Here is a 20,212-nt window from a genome sequence, read left to right on the forward strand (position 1 = left end):
GCGGAGAGGGAACCTGCTTCCTCCAAAGGACGCGAACTTAAGGCACAGGCAGGTCCGAAAGGGGTTCGGCGACCCCTCCTTGCATTCCCATAACCTCTCCCTTGGCGCCTATGTTGGGCAGGTGACCCAGACCTAACCTAGGGGAAACTCGGACCTCCTCCGGCCCCAGAAACCGCCACCATAGCCCCGGCGGACTTCTGCTACACGCCCTCCCCCGCCGCTGGAGGAGGGAGCGCGGGGATTCTGGCCAGCCCGTCACCATGGTGACCACCGTAGCCCCACAGCCCCGCCCCTTCCTCACGACGTGGCCCCACCCCCTCCAAACCCGGAAGCGGGAGAGTCGCGCCCGATGCGCGGAGGTTTCGGGAGGAGGGAGCGGGGCGGCCCAGGTTCGCTCGGCCTCGCGCCCCGCCCCTGGGAGGCCGGCTGCCCGGTGCACCCCCACTGCCTGCTGCGCCATCGGGTCCCGAGCGCTACGGCCGCCGGTCCCCGCGCGGTCCCAGCCACCTCCCCGGCTCACCCCCGTACTGGAGGGAAGCGCCGCCTTGGGAAGGAGGGTAAGGGACGTGGGGGCGGCCGCGGCAGGTGAGGGGTGGGCGAGGCCCTGGGAAGCTGGGTGTGGTGTGTGACGTGTACGGGGTTGCGGCTGCCTCAGTCGCTGTGACTTTGTGAGTGGTCCGATCCATGTGACCATGCACGTGATCACGTGTCCCAATGTGTGCGTGTGTGTGTGTGCGTGCGTGTGTGTGTGTGTGTGTGTGTGTGTGTGAGAGAGAGAGTGAGAGACTGAGCTCAAGTCGGAGTTCATGGGGGTGGTTGGTGTGTCTCTGACACTGCCTTTGTGCGGCTGTCACCGGTGTGACTGGGAGAGGATGGGGGTCCGTGTGGAGATCGTCTGGGGTGAGGGTAGGGGACGCCTGCCCGAGGCGTGCTCCTGTACATCATGGGGCTACGCTGCTGCAGGAACATGTTTTCCAGTAAACTTTTAAGAACTCTGAGCAGAGGCCGGTTGTTTTGGAGTTTTCGCCTCAGCCTGAGAGTGACAAACGACTGTCGCTGCTGAGTAGGGCCAGGTGTGACTGGTGAATGGGGGCTGAGAAAAGTAGCAGGGCTAGAATGTCTCACTTTCCCTCTTCTCATTTTCCCCGAGGAGTTTGGAGTTGTGCAATTATGGTGCTTCTCCACCTACAGGATTGCAGCTCCTGTTAGCACAAAGATTCAAGAGACTGAGGAGTAACTTAATAGCTGTGTGCAGATTTCCAAAAGCTTTTATACCAAGACAGAACACATGATGAGGTCTCAGAGAAGAAATGTCAAGTAGGCAGTTTTTTTCCTCCCATGACGTTTAGAAGATAATGGGGGGGGGGGAGGTACATTTAAAAAAGAGGGTTAAATCTTCCCCTGAAGAGATCTAAAAAAGGATAGCCGTTTAGTGGTGTGCTAAGGTTAAAAGCCAACTGCATCAGCTGGAGACTCGCAGGTTCAATATTTGGTTATTGTGGTATTAATAATAATCACAGATTGCCCGTATGTAGATCAACTACAGATTGAGATAAAAGATCAGGAAAACTCCAACTAGTTAAGCGAGGTATGTGACAAACATTTGTAAAGATGATTTCATTAACTGTAAACTGGCAGGCTCTGTTGCAACGCTGAGATATAAGTGCTGATACTTCTTAGTGAACACTCACAACTGGCAGTTTCATTTCGGGGCAGCACTAGAGCCAGGGAGGACGGGGTGCCCACAGCTCTCCCAGAGGAGGGGCTTCCTTGGGCAAGATTGAGGCTAATCATCTCTGTCGCCCTTTCCCTACCAGCATGAACAGGTGCTTTTGTTTTTGTGAAGAACTGAATTGTGAGAGATCAAATCAGTGTTGAGCTCATGGTCCACATTCTTTCTTTTTTAATCCTGACCAGTTTGGTCACAATCTCAGTTAACCTTTTTTGCCATGTACAGAATGTGACTCCTTTGACTTGGAAAAGTATACCCCTTAAGTTGGAGAAAGAGAGCTGGGAGAACAGACCTTCTTTTCATACTGCTCACAGCTGCTTTCCCTTTGCAACACTGAGCGCCCCCCTCCGCCCCCCACTTAGACGTCAGTTGGTCATTTGCAGCATTTGGTATCTGTCTTACCTTTCATGTACTGCCAAACTAGCACAAGTGTTAAAATCACTTGCCACTACAAAAATTTAGTCACAGTTGGGTGGAATCTCTCCAGCAAGATTAGTTATAAAATGTTATGATCCTGGGGTGGTTGTGAATAATATTGAGGACTGTGGTAAGGAACATCTTTCTATTTATCGCTTTGGGAAGAAGTGGGTAACAGTGAATGTGCGTGCCTGTGTGTAGTAGTTTGGTTAGTACATTGCAGTTGATTCCAGACTATGAATAATTTGTTTTATGCCAAGTTTGGTAAATCTAGAGAGAAGCTTTCTGGCTTAATTACCTATGGTATTTTATAAATCTATTGAGATTTTCTTTTTGCTAAACATGTTTTTGATATTTTCTTCTGTAAAATAGTAATTGTTTATAGTAATGTAATAGTAAAAAAAGTGTTTCCACTAGGAAGTATTTAGATGATATAGAAATATTTCAAGTCTGTCTAGATTGAAAATGTTACAGAATTAACTATATGTGCTAGTTGCTTTCAATTAATAGCAGTAGCTCAGAGAAAGTCTATATTGTTCAAATGGCTAAGATTTTTTAACATGTTAATATTTAAGAGAAAAGGGATATGTAAAGAATTATTTTCTTTATTTCAATATGAATAATAACTATCTGTGCATACTGATTTTTAGAATAAAACTGGCTAATAATTTTCTTGGTATTTTAGAGCCACTTATGAATGTAACAAATTTTTCTAAAAGTTCCCTCTTAGCCTCGAGAGAAGAGACCATTTTTGCAATGTCGAGGTTGTAAATCAAGGTTAATATTGGATGTCCACATTTACCATTTCCTTGGGGTTCAATTTAGTAGCCTCCCTCCCAGCGTCAGAGTAACAGGAGAGCCTGCTGAGTGCCCTGGGTGTGGAGGGCCAAGAAGAGAGAACTCCGTCGGTTTTAGAACCCCCCTGCCTTTGGTCAGTCCAGAGAAGCCTCTCTAAAATGTCAGCCTGCAAGTTAAGTCCTAGAACTTCAAACTCAGCCCAGTCCTGCTAGGAAACCCAGACTTGCCCCGGGGTAGAGGACAGGGGACACTGCAAGTACCTGAATCCTTTGAAACCACTGAGTGGAAGTTCCTCATTTGGCCATAAGAACCTGCAACAGGGAAGTATAATTTCAGGTTCCTGTTATGGCATAAAACAGATGCCTGAGCGAAAAGACTTAAAAGATGCTCAGCCAGTTCAACACCCGTGGTTGCCCAGGTTGGAAGGGACTCTAGGATTGCCTAGTTCAGTCTCCTCAGGACATGGTCACTTATGTAGTGAACAGATAATGCCTGCTGTGTACCAGGCACTGTTCTAGGCTTTGGACATACCATGGCCAAACAGTGATAGATGAGAAAACAAGCCCAAAGAGGGTCATTGACTGTTCCAAGGTCACACATTTTTTATAAAGGCACATTTTGTTTGGTTGCTGGTTCTAGTGCCTTCCAGCCTACCCTGGTATGTTGTCATAGATCTTTCAGAGGCTGTGAACCACACTGGTGGTTTAGTCATACCACTGTGAACAGCAGTTTTCCTGTATTTTGCATTAAGAACTGCATGCAAGGTTCTGAAGTTAAGCTCCACTAGAGTTAGTTTTATGATAACTTCAGTGAGTTATCATAATTTGGTGAATTGATCAAGAAGCAGGCTTACATTAACTCCTTTCTCTAGTGTGGACTGTTCCCTATAATTCTCTCGAACAGGAACATCTTTATTAAAATGGATTAATAAGCTATTGTCAAAAGATAGGTAGTGGTACTGCAGTTTGGAATCAGTTAACTAGGACAGGCATCTGGTGTCAGAAAAGACTTGTGCGTCTGGTCCTGGCTCTGCAATAGCCATGGGATCTCTGGTAAGTCATTTACATTCTCTAGATCAGATTCCTCTTCTGAAGGAACTAAGGAGGTGTGAATAATTATCTCTCAGGGCTCCTTCCTGCTCTACAATTATATCGCATTTCACCAAGTTGTTTTCTGTAGTTTAAGTATATACCAGCAACGTAAAAATAGCCCACTTTCTTGGTTTTACCCTTCCTTTATTGTTGGGATAGCTAGACCAGACTCTACATTTAGTTCTGATGGAAACATGAATTCCTGACATGAAACATCGCATGCTTTTTATTTCAGGGCTAACCTCCATTTCAGCTAATCATGGGAGAGATTAAAGTCTCTCCTGATTATAACTGGTTTAGAAGTACAGTTCCCCTTAAAAAGGTATGTATGGTTTTACTACACCTCCTTTTTGCAAAATCTTATATTGTTTTTGTGTATGACTTAGATGTTATGTCTAAGTAGTGTTTGAGAGGAAAAGTTACCGCCAAGTACCATGACTTTGAGTTGCGGAACATAAAGGCCACCGCTTCTGTCAAGTACAGTCAACTTCTGAGACTCATTCAAAAGTAAAAGTGAGTGTAACTAAGCAAGCAAAATATGTGTGTTCCTCAGTATAGTTTAGTGGGAAGCTTACAGCAATAGCAACTATACAGAAAGGGCAGTAAGATTCTATATAAAGCATTTTTCTCTACCGCGGATTTAAGATTTACAATGGGTTACATTAGAGATCCTCTGTTAGCAACGATATACTCGCTCTGCCATGGTCATCTTCTGAGAAGTTTATTTCCCTGGGAGGTCCAAAATACCAAACACTTATTTTGAAGTTTCATTATTGACTCTGAGTCCCAAATTAATCCTAAATGGTTGGGGATCATACTAGACAAAGGCCACTCAAGTCACAGAGTAAAATCTTTGCTGATCCCCTTGCAAAAGTATTAAAGTACAATGATCTGAAGATCATGCGTGTTTTTGTTATTTTGTCAGGGTAGACAGCTGTTGAAGCATTACTCAAATTTGAATGGATAACAGAATTACTCTCCACATAGAAATTTGAGATACAATTTTCCAGTATAGACAGAATACCTACTATATAGCTGGCACTGTTATAGGAAGTCCTCAGATATCTTATTTAATTCTTTCAACATAGTGGGTAGTGGTATGCCCATTTTACAGATGAGAAAACTGAGGTTCATGGTGGGTTAGCTTGTTATAAAGGTCACACAGCCTTGTAGGGTCTGGATTAAAATAAAATTAATCTGGCTTGAAAGCCAGAAGTACTTCGCTGCTTACCAAAGGGAGCCCTTTCTTCTTGCTACCCAGGAAACTACTTACTGCCCAGCTAAAAGAACAGCTGTCCTCTGGAGTCCCTCTACTTCGCCCCGCCCCCTCAGGTTAACTCGTGTGAGCTGCTTTTAATGGACCCGCTAATCGAGCTGACCCCCAGAACCAAAACAGCCCAAACTTATCTAAATAGTCTTAGAAGCGGTTGTAGGAAGTTGTTTTATTGATGTGATTTTCTGCAGTTGTCTTGTCAGTTTGGTCCACAAAAGTCATGATAAATTTACTTGATAAATTTTGTGGTGCTAGATTTTAAATTGTCAAAACATATATTGTGTCTTCTAAAGGAATTCTGGCAAAATTGCCAGTCACAGAACTCTGAGAAAGTTGAAATGATGAATAACCTTTAAGTATTTATGGCTTATATTTAGAATATCCTATGTCAATTATATCTCAATAAAACTAGAGGGTGGGGGAAATGAAAAAGAGATCGTGCTGTTTTTGTTACTTTTCTTTCAAACTGGATGACTGACATACTTTTCTGGAGATCTTTTCTCATATGAATTTTATTAGGACAAGGTTGAGGTTTACAGTGCACACTGTCAAAGGCCGTTGAGAGATTTTTTATCACAATTACAGCAAAAACACACCATGGAAAGCAGAAATGTGAGTGGCAAAATACAAAGTGCAAAAGTACGAGCGTCAGGTACTACTGTGGCCACCCGTGACCTGGGGAAGCCCAAAAGGGAATTGCCGGGGCCCTCTGGACTTGGCCCTACCCAGTTTCTGCTCCTGGTAACATCGGTGACCATGGTTAGTGTGCTGCCACGCGGAGTGACACCGTGGGGTTCAGGGCGCTGCCAGCTAGGAGATCGCACACACCAGAACCTGGAGGCCTTGGACTTTTGGATAAATATTGATGGCGTTGGCAAAAGTTCAAGCCACGAATGTACTTTTCCAACTACCACCAAGAGTCAAAGAAAACAAAACTTAAACCATCACAAAATGAATAATACTAATAGCAAACACTTATTGAACCCTGAGTATCTGCCAAGCTCTGTGCTGAGCACTTGAGTAGTTCCAGCTCATTTAATGCTCATTGTCTTCCTTTGCTGGGTCAAGAACCATTAAATCAGGAAGGTTTCTGATGACTTTCTCCTTTCCACCCACTTACCTGCTCCCCCCAAAAAAAGCCAGTTTTTCCCGTACCCACTCCCCACACCCGGCTGAATGGTTTGAAACATTCTCCTGGGATAGTGATACCCACACCTGCCTTGTCCCTCCTCTGTAGCAGAAGTCTCCCCTTTGGAAGCTTGGTCTAGATCAGGTTCCTGCAGCATCTGCTGGGTGGTACTATCTCTCCCCTGTTTCTCCTTAAGCCTGCAGTCTTGCCTCCCCCGTTCACAGTCTGACCCTGCTGATCCCAGTCAGTTCACTGGGCCAGCCCTGGAGGGTGACTCTGCAAACTGCCCTGCCCCGCTGCCACGTACATATGGGGAAGAAGTAAGATGCCGCGTACAGAGTTTACTGTCTAACGGTAAACAAAATAGATTTCATGTAATCATGGATGGAAAAGAAAATTAAAAACCTGAAGAAAAAGCAGCTCTTTGGAAGAGTTTAAAGCAGTTCTGTGGAATATTTCCTTAGCACTGAAGAAGGAAAAGGAAACCAAAGCAGTTTTATTTTACACACTAGTCTGGCATGACAAACAAACAAGGCAGTGGTATTAAAATTGTCAGCAAAATTATAGTGTGAAGTTAACAATAGAAAAACCAAATCTGTAAGAATTTCCATTTTTTTGTAACTTTCCCTCCAGATTATCGTGGATGATGACGACAGTAAGATATGGTCACTCTATGATGCAGGTCCCAGAAATATCAGGTGTCCTCTCATATTTCTTCCCCCCGTCAGCGGGACTGCAGATGTGTTTTTCCGGCAGATTTTGGCTTTGACTGGATGGGGTTACCGGGTGATAGCTGTAAGTATTCTCGATTCAGTATTCCAGTTCAGGTCTTTGTGGGGGTTTTTTTGCTTCTGTTCTGATTCACTATAGTAAAGGGCACATTTTGTTATTGATGTAAGATACTGTAAGAAACTGTGAAGCGAAGCCTTTTGAAGAAAGGCAGTATGGCACACAGACACACACAGATGCAGAGGGGACAGACTCCTGTTGGAAACCTTCTCTGCTCCCAGCTTTTCTGCACATTCTCTCCTGCAGCTCTGATCGGTAGGAAGCATCGTCCTCGTTCATAGATGAGGCAGCTGAGGGCCAGGCCATTTTAGGGAACGCCGCAGGTCACACAGCCAGTAGTTGGTGGAGGGAGAACCCAGCGCGGTCCTCCGACTCCATTTGCACTCCTCCCGTATCGCACCGGGGAGGTGCACGTGGAATATTAAACAGCAGAGAGATCCGCTCATATCCAGATGACTGAAAGCTTCCTTTAACGTAAATCTTTGACAGTTGAAGTGAAGTTCATTAATTAGCTCTTATCCTTAGGATCTGTTTTGTTTCTAGTTGTTATTTTATCACTAAGTCTGGTGTAAATCTAGTGTCTCGTTGATCACTCTTGCGTGCCCTTGGGGAGGAGGCTGTGGGTGAGGAAGGCACGGTACCTGGTGACCGGTTTTTCTGGCGTGCCCCAACTGTGTAATGACAACGGAAGTTGGTCTCCTAACTTCCGAAGGAGAGGCTCCTTTGCTTTAGAGCTGGCTGTTGTTTCTGGGACCCGGAATATTAACGTGTAAATGATACTTCCTATGGGACTACTGCTGTTATTATACATTTTATTTACTTTCTAATGGAGAGAAAATGTGGGCCAGATCTCTCCTCTTGGAAGGTAACCAAAAATTCTACCAAGGGCGCCACCGGCTGGGGCCACACAAAGCAAATCCAGTTCCTCGTCCTCTTCACAGCCCTTTTCTTTCTTGAGAAAACTAATTATTGGCAGGCAGTGCCTGCTGCCTTTCTCCCAGGTCTTTTCTGGTTAAATTCTCTGCTTAAATTTTTCCAGATCCTTGAACCGTTCCTCATACGGCATGTTCGAGTCTCTGCAACGTAACCTCTCCTGTTTTAGGTTTTCAGTAACCCCTCCTGGTGAACAGCCTTCCCTGGGAGCGGGTGGTAACCACCTCACTCCAGTCCTGTCAGCCTCACGCGTGACAGTATCTTTCCTGAAACCAGATACCCTGTATAGAGCCAGTGAGAAATGCTATTCGGAGAGTCCTAAATTTTTCAGATATATGTGAGTTATAGTTTACCTTTAGAGCTTTTAAAATAAATTTTAAAATTTGTTTATTTCAGTTGCAATATCCAGTTTATTGGGACCATCTTGAATTCTGTGATGGATTCAGGAAACTTTTAGACCATTTACAACTGGATAAAGTGAGTACCATGAAACCACTTACATGTGACTTGAATGCAACATTTACATGATAAAGCCTGGTGTTGCCTTTCTCTTATTTTTTAATAACAGCTCTCTTAAGATAAAAGTCACATACCATACAATTTACCCTTTTTCAAGTGTATAACTCAAGGGTTAGTATATTTACAGATTTGTGCAGTCATCACCAGAGTCAATTTTAGAACTATTTTTTTATTCCAGAAAGAAACCCCATACCTGGAGTCACTCCTCACCCTCCCTTCCCCTAACCCAGCAACCTCCTCTGCTTCCTGTCTATGTATTTTCCTATTCTGGATATTTTGTATAAATGGAATCATATTATACTTGGTCTTTTCTGACTGGCTTCTTTTGCTTAGCATAAAGTTTTTGGGTTTCATCTATATATCAGTTCTTCATTCTGTTTTATTGTCAAATAACCCCTGATGCGGATATAGCACATTTTGTTTAGCCATTCATCAGTTGGTGTACATTTGACTCGTTTCCAGCATATATTTGGCTACTATAAATAACGCTGCCATGAACGTTCATGTGAAGTTTTGGTGTGGACATATGTTCTCCATTCTCTCGGGTATAGAGTGGAATTACTGAATCATAGTTTTCTTAAACAGAAACTGCTGAGTGGTTTCATTTTGTAATGCAATGTGCAAACAGTATTTTTTAGCTTCTATAGTTCGTATACACAGTTGTATTGTTTTCTTGAGGGATGTATAAGCTGCATCCAAATACAGTATTTCCTAAAGTTCTAACTGCTGTAGATATTTTATTCTATTGGCTAGTAGGGACATTCTATTATGTGGTTGGTGACAGTTTAAATAACTTCTAAAAAATATATATATTTGTGTTCAGGATTGGTCATTGTTACAGGACCCTCCTTGTGTTTGTTTACAATTAGGTTCATCTTTTTGGGGCTTCTTTGGGAGGCTTTTTGGCCCAGAAATTTGCTGAATATACTCACAAGTCTCCCAGAGTCCATTCCCTCATCCTCTGCAATTCCTTCAGTGACACCTCTATCTTTAACCAAACTTGGACTGCAAACAGGTATGACTGTAAACATTTGGCCCAAATTCCTACTATTTTTCTTCAGTGGAATTTTGAAAATGTTAGCTTTTGTGTTTTTCTGTTGGTTGGTTGGTTTGGTGCACCAGGCAGGGAGGGAGGGAAGGAGGACAGTCATATCTGTGTCTGTCTTCTGAAACTGCCCTGGCTTTTAAAATTAGAAGTAGCCACCTTTGCAGAAGAAAAGAATTGAACAAAGTCTAAATTCAACTATTTCAGTTACTCTGAATTATTGCATAGCTTTGTTTACTCTACATTCATATGCTCTCACTGTTTCTTGCTGGTGCATATGCAGCTACTCATGTCCTGGCTTATTCTACTTATTTTGGGTAAACAGTTCTGTGTATTGACTGACACAGTTTTCTTTAGGCATTTGGCGTCTCCTGACTTTTTATCATGTCCTACTGTAAATCTTTGTATAAATTACCTTTTCCTGCCCTGGCCTGTGTTGCTAAGTGGGTTGAGCACCGGCCTGTGACCTGAAAGGTCGCTGGTTCGATTCCTGGTCAGGGCACATGCCTCCATTGCGGGCCAGATCCCTGGTTGGGGGCATGTGAGAGGCAGACAGTCGTCGTTTCTTCTCCTTGTCACTCCCTCCCCTTCTCTCTAAAATGAAAATAAAAAAATCTTTAAACAAACAAATTACCTTTTTCCTTCCCCTTCTAGGTTATTTCCTTGAGATATGTCCTCCAACATGGAGAGACTAGAGCATTTAGTCTGTCAGCAGATGTTCTGCAAGTCACGACACTTAATGTTCATCTGCTTTTCAGAGAGATGGGGACGGTGGACTGCCTGGTGGGGCAGCCAGGGGCATATCTGCTTCCTCTGAGCCACCCTTTCATTGATTTTGTCATTTTAATTAGTCTGTTAGACGTCTAATGGTACCTTAAAGCTGGCTTAATGTACATTTCTTTCATTGCTAGCAAGGCTAGGCTCCGTCCTAGAAAACAGCACAGTGACTAAACATACCTATCTGATCAGGTTGGTTTTCACATATGTTTTAGGTAAATGATGTTTCCATGATTTTCACATCTGCTTAAGATTGCACTGTTATTTTTTAACACTTTTTCTGATGTCATCTCAGTAGTTTACTTAGCATCCATGCAATGATTTCTTCTATATATTAGCTAAGCTCTTTAATGATTTTTGATGACTTTTAATGTTTCAATGGTGAGAAGCCAAAACTGACCCCATTTTGTGCTCTTTCATATTTGCTACTTTTTATCAAATATCTGAGTGCTTACTACATGGGTGACCCTAGCCAACAGGGTCCACCCCTCACAGAGCAAACCTAGGCATCCGGCCATCTTAGAAGATAAGAAAGCCATGGGGGCGGAGCGGGGAGCTCAGCTCAGTGAAAGACAACAGACTGTTCTTGCGAGGGAAGCTTAGTTTTTCAACAAGGCCATTTTGCTGAGAATAAGCCTCAGAAGGTGGCCAGCACCTTTTTTAAGTCATTCTCAGTATAGGCTTAGAGAAATTAGTGTTTACCCTACAGAATGGCTCTCAGCATTTGTAATTACTGGAATAAATATCAACCAAAAATCACATAATAGAAATCCATAAAGATGGAGTTGTCTTGAATTAGACCATTTGAATCTAATAGCAGACTTTGGGTGGTACAGTAACTCTTTGATTTTGCTGTTTTGAGAGTCAGTCCAAAGGTAATATTTACATGAAGGTTGATATCTTAAGTTTTTAGGCTAAAGGAAATAGTTTAGCACTGAAAATAAGGCTGATTAGAGGGGAAAAAGTCTTGGAATCATCCAAATGTCTATGTTGGTAAAGGTATTTTGAAATACCACTTATAATTATTCAAATCCTCAAAAATTTAATCGGATTAAGTCACGACTCTTTGGAAGCTTTGGAAAGTGTGTATAAAAACGGTGCTGAGCTCTTTGAAAGAAAGGACTAGGTCTTTTTATCTCTAGATCCCAAGTATCTAACTAATATAATGCTTCAGCATTGAATAAGTATTTGCTACTTACATGTAGTCTTGGAAGTTTCAATTATCAGGTCTTTGTTTTACAGCTTTTGGCTGATGCCATCATTTATGCTCAAAAAAATCGTTCTTGGAAACTTTTCATCTGGCCCAGTGGACCCTGTGATGGCTGATGCCATTGATTTCATGGTGGACAGGGTAAGGATCGTAGGAAGGGGGGGCACCTTTTACTGGGGGTTTTCCTGTTTGCTTGGTTCCTGAAGATAATCTGTCCCATGCAGTATGTATTAGAGGTGCTTGTTAAGCAGCCTTTCGTATTAGCTGTAATACATCCAAAAGATATTACTGCTGGTAATTCGTCAGAATCACTGTGGGTTGCTTTCCAAAGTGCAAACCCTCGGGCTGAAATTCCTGGCCATGGGATTCCTGTATTTTCATTCCACTCCCCGCTCCCAGCTCCCCCAGGCGAATCTGATGTGGCAGGTGTCTAGACTTGCATTTAGAAACTACTGGACTAGATGATTTTTCTGAGGTCTTTTCTGGCTCTGAGATCACCGAAACGTTTATCTGTCCTTGAGCTGCGGGAATTGGCTTGCTGCCCACGGCATGAAGTTGAAGAAGCAGTTTGGGTTGGAGGCTATGGAAGACCAGGTTCCCAGAATAGAAAAATACCACTGCTTGAGAGGCCTCACGGAGGTCTCTCAAATACATTGTGTTTTCTTATAGGTGACCTTTCTGGCCCCACCACACATGATGCCACTTTTATTTATAAGCCTTGATATTGTCTGTGGATTTAATGGAAATGTGAAAAACAAAATTAATTCAGAAACTTTACCTGTGTTTCTTTCTGTAGCTGGAAAGTTTGGGTCAGAGTGAACTGGCTTCGAGACTGACCCTGAATTGTCAAAATTCTTATGTGGAACCTCATAAAATTCGGGACATCCCTGTAACCATCATGGATGTAAGCTTCCTTCTAAGTAAAATAGATAACTTTATCTTTTTAAATGTATATGTAAAGGTCCTCCTCATAATTACTGTATAATTTTTCAATGTTCTTCAAATGCAGCCCTGAATTTTTTTTTTTAACTCCCCAGCTTTCTTAATTCCAAAGCAATCTGTTTATTGCTTATTCTGTTATTTTTCCTGACAGGAATAACACCATTGAAATCAGAATACATTTAAACAAATATAGTAGTTCTTACCCATTATGGGGTATTTTTGTTATTCTTAGCAGCAGCAATTATATATCTGGGCAGTGAAGAGAAGGTGCCTCCAGAGGGCGGAGAATCAGGAATTCCCTAAGTCTAATTAGTACAAAAACTTCTTATATTTTTGAATTGTGGTAAAATATACATAACAAAATTCACAATTTTTACCATTTTTGAATGTACCATTCAGTGGCATTAAGTACATTTACAGTGTTGAGCAAGTATCGCCATTATCTACTGCGAGGACTTTTCATCGTCCTAAACTGAAACAGTACCCGTCACTGTACCCATTAAACAGTAACTCCCCATTGCCCCCCAACCCTGTAACCATGTTGTAGCGTGTATTAGAATGTCATTCCTTTTTAAGGCTGAAGAATATTCCATTGTATGTATATACCACATTTTATTTATCCGCCCATCTGTTGATGGACATTTGGGTTGTTTCCACCTTTTGGCTACTGTGAGTGATGCTGCCGGGAACGTGGGTGTACAAATATCTGTTTGAGTCCATACTTTAATTCTCCTGGATCTATACCTGGACGTGGAATGGCTGGAATCATATGAAAATCCTGTGTTCAGCTTTTTGAGAAACCATGATACCATCTTCCACGGGGACGGCACCATTTTACACGCCCACCAGCAGCGCACAAGGGCTCCAGTCATTCCACATCCTCAGCGGCACTGGTTCTCTTCTGTTGCTTTGATAATGGCTGTCCTAGTGGGTGTGAAGTGGTATTTCAGTGCAGTTTTGGCTTGTGTTTTTTTTAATATCATTAAACTATTTCGTCTCAAAAATAGATTTATTCCTAAATTCAAATAATAGGTTATTTTAAAAAGTCCATTTTTGCCAGGAAATTACCCATTGTAAGTATGTAAACAATAACTTCTCATCACTTCACTCCGTAACCTCTACACTCTGACGCGCACCATGACGTGGGGCCGGCGCTTCGGTGCTCTCAGTGAGGTCGCGGCGCATTCCATCTGCTTGCTCATCTTTTAAAACTGTGCCCACCACTTGGGTACATGGTCACTAAAAACTGCCTAAGCATAAGCAAGATGAAGAAGGTGCATTTTTTATTGCTTTTTTAAAATTACTTTTTGAAAACCTTTTTTGCATGTGTATATAAACATCAATTTGTATGGGCATTGAAAACGTCTGAAATGATATCACCCAAACTGCCGGCAGTGGCTCCCCAGGGAAGGGTCCGGACTTTTCCTTACACTCTTTAAATTTTCTTGGAATTTTTTTTTTTTTTTTTGTATTGAGCATATACTACTTATGTAGCTGTTTTTAACTAAAAATAAGATTAAAAAGTTGGGGGTTTATCTTTTTTGAAATTAATTGGCATTTTCAATAACATTCATCACTATTAATATTCTATTAATTTAATTAGCTATGTTTGAGGAAAAGGGAAATTCATAGGAGAATTTTCCCCCCAAAGAATGCAAGAGATGTCTGGCAGCGCAATCTTAGCTAACGTCTTAGTTGGCATTAGAGTCACCAGGGGTCAGCAGGAGGAGGTGACCAAGGCTACACAGGGGTTCCGGGTGGCTCCTCATGGGAAAGAAATGCTGAGGGTCACCCTTCCCTTAATATGAAAAGAACATATTAAAATGCCAGTAGGTTTCAACCGTGTCTTTTTTAAAAAGGTATTTGACCAGAGTGCACTTTCTACTGAGGCTAAAGAAGAAATGTATAAACTATATCCTAATGCCCGGAGGGCTCACCTTAAAACAGGAGGCAATTTCCCATACTTGTGCAGAAGTGCAGAGGTGAACCTTTATGTACAGGTGAGTCCCAGCTTGCAACCCACGGTACTTTGAACCCCGAAGTCTATGATTTGAAACATAAAACTTTTTTTTTTTTTTTTTGATGGTGGAATAAGAGAACTACAGACTTCTCTATAGGAATGAGGCATTGACTCAATAAAGTTGGTTTACATTAATTTATAGGAGGATTCGAGCAGGTATCTTAGAGACACTGGGTGACCCTGTGCACCATCCCTTTTCCAAGAACAGCAGGCCCACCCAACTCTACATCCCGAAGTAGCTATTTGGTATGATGCGACCTTCCCCACGGAACACAATGAATTCAGTCAGAGTGGGACTCCAGACATAAATGGGGTCAATCTGAGTTCCACGGAGCGACTTCTTGTTCTATTTTAAGTGCATTTAAAAAAAACCCACAAAAGATGAAAAACACCACCTCTTCATCCTCTACCTGCATGGATGTTAGTATATCAGCAAGAAATGATTACTTTGTCAAAAAGTATCAAGAGTCTTAAAAAAAAAGTCATATCTTTTGAGCCTATTATCCACGTGTGGAAATGGATCCTGCGGGGAGGATCCTAAATACTGAAAAACTCGATGCCCAGAGACAGTCACCATAGTGTTGGGGAGGACAGCAGAGGATGGGAAGGCCCTGCCTCATGGCAGCAGAGGGGGAGGGCCTGCACCGGCCTGCACCCTCTAAGATGTTTGTAGAAACTTGGAGAGACTGACTACATATTAAATAAGGAACAAAAATCCCAAATTGTGTTGTTTTTTTTTAAAAAAAAATACTTCAACTTTCTTTGTTCTCCAGTTTTTCTCTAATTAGTATGCATTACTGTAATTTTAGAAGTACACAGCGTTTATATACTATGGCGACATTTAAAGTAATGATTCTGCATTTCCACAGATACATTTGCTGCAATTCCATGGAACCAAATACGCGGCCATCGACCCGTCGATGATCAGTGCCGAGGAACTCGAGGTGCAGAAAGGCAACCTCGGCATCAGCCAGGAGGAGCAGTAGCTGGGGCTTTGGCTGGTGGTGGCGAGGGGTCAGCATGTTCTTGTGCAGTCCGTGACGTCACTGCCCACCGGCTGGCCTCTCTGTTCAGTTTGTCAGGCTCACCGGTTTTCACTGTCTGGAAGTAGGACTGATTGTCACCGTCGTGACAGGCAGCATCTCTTCTAAGCCAGTGTAACTGCTCCCTCCTTGGTTTTTTTAGCTTTTGAATTTGAAGAAGTACTTTTGAAGACTCCCGTTTTAATAATTGTGAAAATTTTGCTACCAAAAGTCTTCACCATTGTGTTCCTATGTGAATGTTAGTTTCTGAGGTTTGGGATTTTGTGGGGGCTTTTTCTTTGTCTTTTTTCCTTTCCATCCTCTCTTTTTATGTTATTTCCTGTAAATACTACACATCCAGCTTGTGTACCAGAAGGACATCGGTGGTTTTATGCTTTCTTGGTCCTAGCCATTCCCAGAGTGCCAAGGCTGCCGTCACACGGTTTGCTCTCCTGCAAATCAACTACTTCTGATTTCCAGTTATGCAAACTGTTTTGAGTTTTAGCTGTTGTCCTTCCAGCCACTACAGTCATTTGGAATAAAAATTCAATTTCAGTGAGTGTCTTTTGTAATTATTGTAGCTACCCAACCGGGCTACACACACATAGGACTTTATGAGAAGGAGACCCTGGTGTCTGCTAACTCGGTGTGACTTTAGGCAAATTACTTAATCCCTCTAGAGCAGGTTTCAGTCCTGGCCTCTTAGGAACTGAGCCAAGAGCCAAGCTCACCTGAGCTCCGCCCCCTGCCCTTCCCCACTCCACAGGAGTAGGTTAGCGGCAGCAAGCCAAGTGCACCTGAGCTCTGCCTCCTGTCTCTGTGCCCCCCCACCCCGCCTCCCGTACGTGGAAAAACTGGTCCCTCATGCCAGAAACTGGAACTTCTGCTCTAAGCACGGTTTGCTCGTTTATTAAGCTGCTACTATGTGCAAGGTAATTTTCATACATTTTTTCCCTTTAATGGAAAATTTTAAACATGTATAAAGTAGGAAAAACATCATGAACCATGTCCCAATCACCAGCTTCAAAAATTATCAACTCATGGACGGTGTTGTGTCACCTCTTACCCTACCCTCACTTCCACACCTACTCCCGTCGCTGGGTTACTTGAAAGTGGTTTCTGATGCCCTATGATTTTATTTTTATACATACCTTCAAGAGATAAAATAACCATAATGCCATTACCATGCTTAAAAATTCACCAATAATTCCTTATGCTGTTAGTCAGTGTTCTCATTCCCAAATGTCTTTTTATGATCGACTTGTTATCATCAACTTCCATACAAAGTTCATGCTTCGATTGAAATATCTCTTAAATCTCTTTCAAATAAGTTCCTCTGGCCTCTATTTTTTTTTTTTTTTTCTTGCCATTTATCTGTTGAAGAAACAGATGTGGCTTATTTGCCCTGTAGAATTCACCACAGCCTGGATTTGGCTGATGGCAACCTCAGTGTTCTCTAACTTGTTTTTCTGTCCCTGGTATTTCCCATGAACTCCTTGATCAGGTTCAAGCTCACTGTTTTTGGCAGGAATGTTTCATAGGTGGAGTTGGGTGCATCCTGTTGGGAACTTTAAGAGGCACATAATGTCTGTGTGTAAGTTCTTAATATTGCTCGGTGGCTTCAGGCATCAGCCTGATCCAGTCATTGGCAAATTCCCCTGACAGTGTAGCTGTCGCCGCTGATCACTGCACCGAAGCATCGCTTCATTGAGGGTTACAGAACAGTGCCAATGCTCTCATTTTCATCGCTCCTTCTGCAGTTATTGACCGGAGTTCCCTGATTAAACAAAAACACAGCTTTCCCGCATTAACTATTTGGTCTCTCTGAGGTACAATTTAGACAAAAAACAAAACAAACCAAAAAAAATCAGCATCCATGCTTCTTTCCTTTTAAGTTTTCAGAATATTGAGTTGGCCATACTCTTTCAGATTTCATCCCCACCACATTCCAGGTTAAACTGATTTTACAGGTGAGGAGACTGGGCGAGGTCAAGAGACGGCTCAGATTCCTACAGTAAGGAGTGGAGTTGGAATGCCAAGTGGGGTCTGACTGCCCTTAAAGCCAGTGATCTTTCCACAAAGGCCACACTGTCTTCTCTGACTACCTGTGACTTGACAACTGTCATGAATTCTGGAAGCAGTTGGTAAACCCTGAAGGCAAGGCTTGCCATTTTTAACTGTTAGCATTGAGTCTTCCCTGAGACTGCCACAGTTTGTCGGTGTCTTGACTTCCCCAAAAACAGGGAACTCCCGTGGGCAAGGCCACTCTCCGTGTGGTCAGCAGCCCCCTCCCCTCACCTGGTGCAGTAATGAACCAGGACTGCCCTCCACGTCCTGTTCGTAGTCTCCCTTTGTGAGCCATGCCCCCTAACAGCTTTAACTGCTCCCTGGCTCTACACCCCGACGACTGCCATTCCCAGCCCTGATGTTGAGTGCCGGCCTTGAGCACCTATTCAGGTCTATTAGGTCGGTCTTCTACAGGCACCCCAGACTCTACTGGCAAAAGCCACACGTGTGTCCCCCCTGCTCAAAACTACCCTTTCTCTCCCAAACCCCATCATCTCAGTTCCCAGCATCACTGTTCTTCAGATGTCCCAGCTAGAAACTCAGCCGTCTTGGACATCCATCCCCACACCTCCACCCTCCGTGTAGCAGGCTCAAGCAGATGCTGAGATGAAACTTTGGGTGCAAGATGTTTATTAAGGACCAAAGGAAGGAGAGCTGTGAAAGGAAGACGGATTGGGCACCTGTGTCGCAGGCCCAACCCAGCACCAGCCGAGAGAGGGGGCGCTCTGGGGCTAGCAGTGCCCACTGAACAGTCTCATGGAGGGTGGGAAAGGCCCGCCCCCTGCCCACAGGGCCCCTCACAGCCCTCCTGCCCCTCCAGCTCATCACTCCTCCTCTATGGCTTCCTGTGTTCCAGCCACACCATTCCCCAAACAGATACATCTCCACACCTCCATGCCATTGCATAGACTACGTTTTGCTCGGAATGTGCTTTGCCCACTTCTGTCTTCTCTATGAGCCACTTACCTTCCTCCCCCTTACCTTCCCCAAAGAAGAATGAACCCCATAGTTCTCTGCATACAGCCATTGTGACACCAACTGCATTATGTTACATAGGTACCCCAGCCCCCGGGCCGCCCAGACCACAGGCTTCCAGGGGGCAGGCACTGTGGGCTACTCTGCTCTGCTCCCAGCTGACTGCCTGGCACAGAAGGCGGTCAGTACTGACTGCTGGTGGTGAGTTGTACAGTTGTGGTTACACAGAACCAATTCACAACAGCTTGTTTGGTTTGAAATTTTGCCGTAGATCTCCCAAACCAAAGAAACGAGTATTGAATTTGAGAGAGTCCAACATTTCAATTTTATTTTATTTAAGAACTTGCTATTTTTGTCTCAAAAAAAATACAAAATTCATCGTGCAAAATTCATCCAGATAAATGTTCTAAGTCCCATATGGTACAAAATACCTTTCCCAAACAAAAGATGAAAGAGGAGGGTTTTCTACCTCAACACAGCACATGCAGAAGAGCGGGTGCCACGGGGCGTGCGGAGGCACAGGCGGGGAGAGCGGGGAGTGGGTGGTTCTGACTCCAGCTGTGAACTGTGAGGCCTCAGGCAAGACACATCTCTCAGATCAGCAGGTTACTGCCTGCAAAAATGGGCTCATTTCAAAGCCTCTCTTTTCAAAAGTTTTAGTTTGGGTGTGTGTTTTATTAATAGACTTTATTTTTTTACAACAATTTTAAAAAATAGCAGATAATACAGAATTCCCATATACCCCTCTCCGCACCACAGTTTCCTCCATATTAGCTTGCATTACTGTTAGTACATGTTTGCAGGTTTATCTGTAGCATAAATTCGTAGACATGGGATTGCTGGGTCAATGGATAAATGTATCTGTAATTTGGTAAGTAACGAATGCCACGTTGCCTTTCAGAGGATTGGGCCACTGTGAACTCCCACCAGCCATGCGTGATAGCTGAAACCTCTTTCAGTTCTAACAGCTTTTGTCCTACTGGCTTCCCAGGACTCAGGCCCAGTGTGTAACTTGCGGGGAGTTTTGCTAAGCTGGGGGCTTCTCTACCAGCCACAGCCAGCTGTGTCTCATGCAAGAGAGCTCAGCTAGACAGAAAGAGCTTGCAGGCAGAACTTCCAGGTTTCCAGCACAGACTCTTTACAAGCTGTGAAACCGCAAAGCTTCTAAAGTCACATTTCCCTAGAACCACACTCCCAGATTGGTGTGGCTGACCTACACAGTAATCTGTGTTTGCCTGTCACCACTTTTGAACTGCCAAACCAGCCTGTGCCATCTAATATGGCTGCTACTTGCCACAGGTGCCTATTTAAATTTCAAATAATTAAAATTAAATAAAATTGAAAACTCAGTGCCTCAGTCCCACTTGCCACATTTCAAGTGCACGATAGCCACAGGTAGCTAGTTGGTGGCAAGTCCCAAGGGTGTCCAACATGCAGCCCATGGGCCACATGCAGCCCAGGATGGCTATGAAT

At 43.4% G+C, this 20,212-nt stretch overlaps 1 protein-coding gene across 3 annotated transcripts; it reads left to right on the forward strand.

Moving 5' to 3' along the window:
- Positions 1-339: 339 nt before the first annotated feature.
- On the forward strand, positions 340-16,235 carry SPG21 (SPG21 abhydrolase domain containing, maspardin). Of its 3 annotated transcripts, none has more exons than XM_054565288.1 (9): positions 340-585; positions 4,274-4,360; positions 7,074-7,235; positions 8,559-8,639; positions 9,551-9,696; positions 11,746-11,854; positions 12,510-12,617; positions 14,515-14,655; positions 15,545-16,235. In XM_054565288.1, exons 2-9 carry the CDS (start codon positions 4,298-4,300, stop codon positions 15,659-15,661), a joined length of 927 nt encoding a protein of 308 aa, XP_054421263.1. In that variant the 5' UTR covers positions 340-585; positions 4,274-4,297; the 3' UTR covers positions 15,662-16,235. The 3 variants fall into 3 exon arrangements, with proteins under 3 accessions (XP_054421263.1, XP_054421262.1, XP_054421264.1); XM_054565287.1 differs by having other exon boundaries at positions 340-557; XM_054565289.1 differs by lacking the exon at positions 8,559-8,639 and having other exon boundaries at positions 340-557.
- The last annotated feature ends 3,977 nt before the right edge of the window (positions 16,236-20,212 follow it).

Source organism: Pteronotus mesoamericanus, unplaced genomic scaffold (assembly GCF_021234165.1).
Source record: "Pteronotus mesoamericanus isolate MK-2021 breed Mesoamerican mustached bat unplaced genomic scaffold, CSHL_Meso_final contig_164, whole genome shotgun sequence".
Lineage (NCBI taxonomy): Eukaryota > Metazoa > Chordata > Mammalia > Chiroptera > Mormoopidae > Pteronotus > Pteronotus mesoamericanus.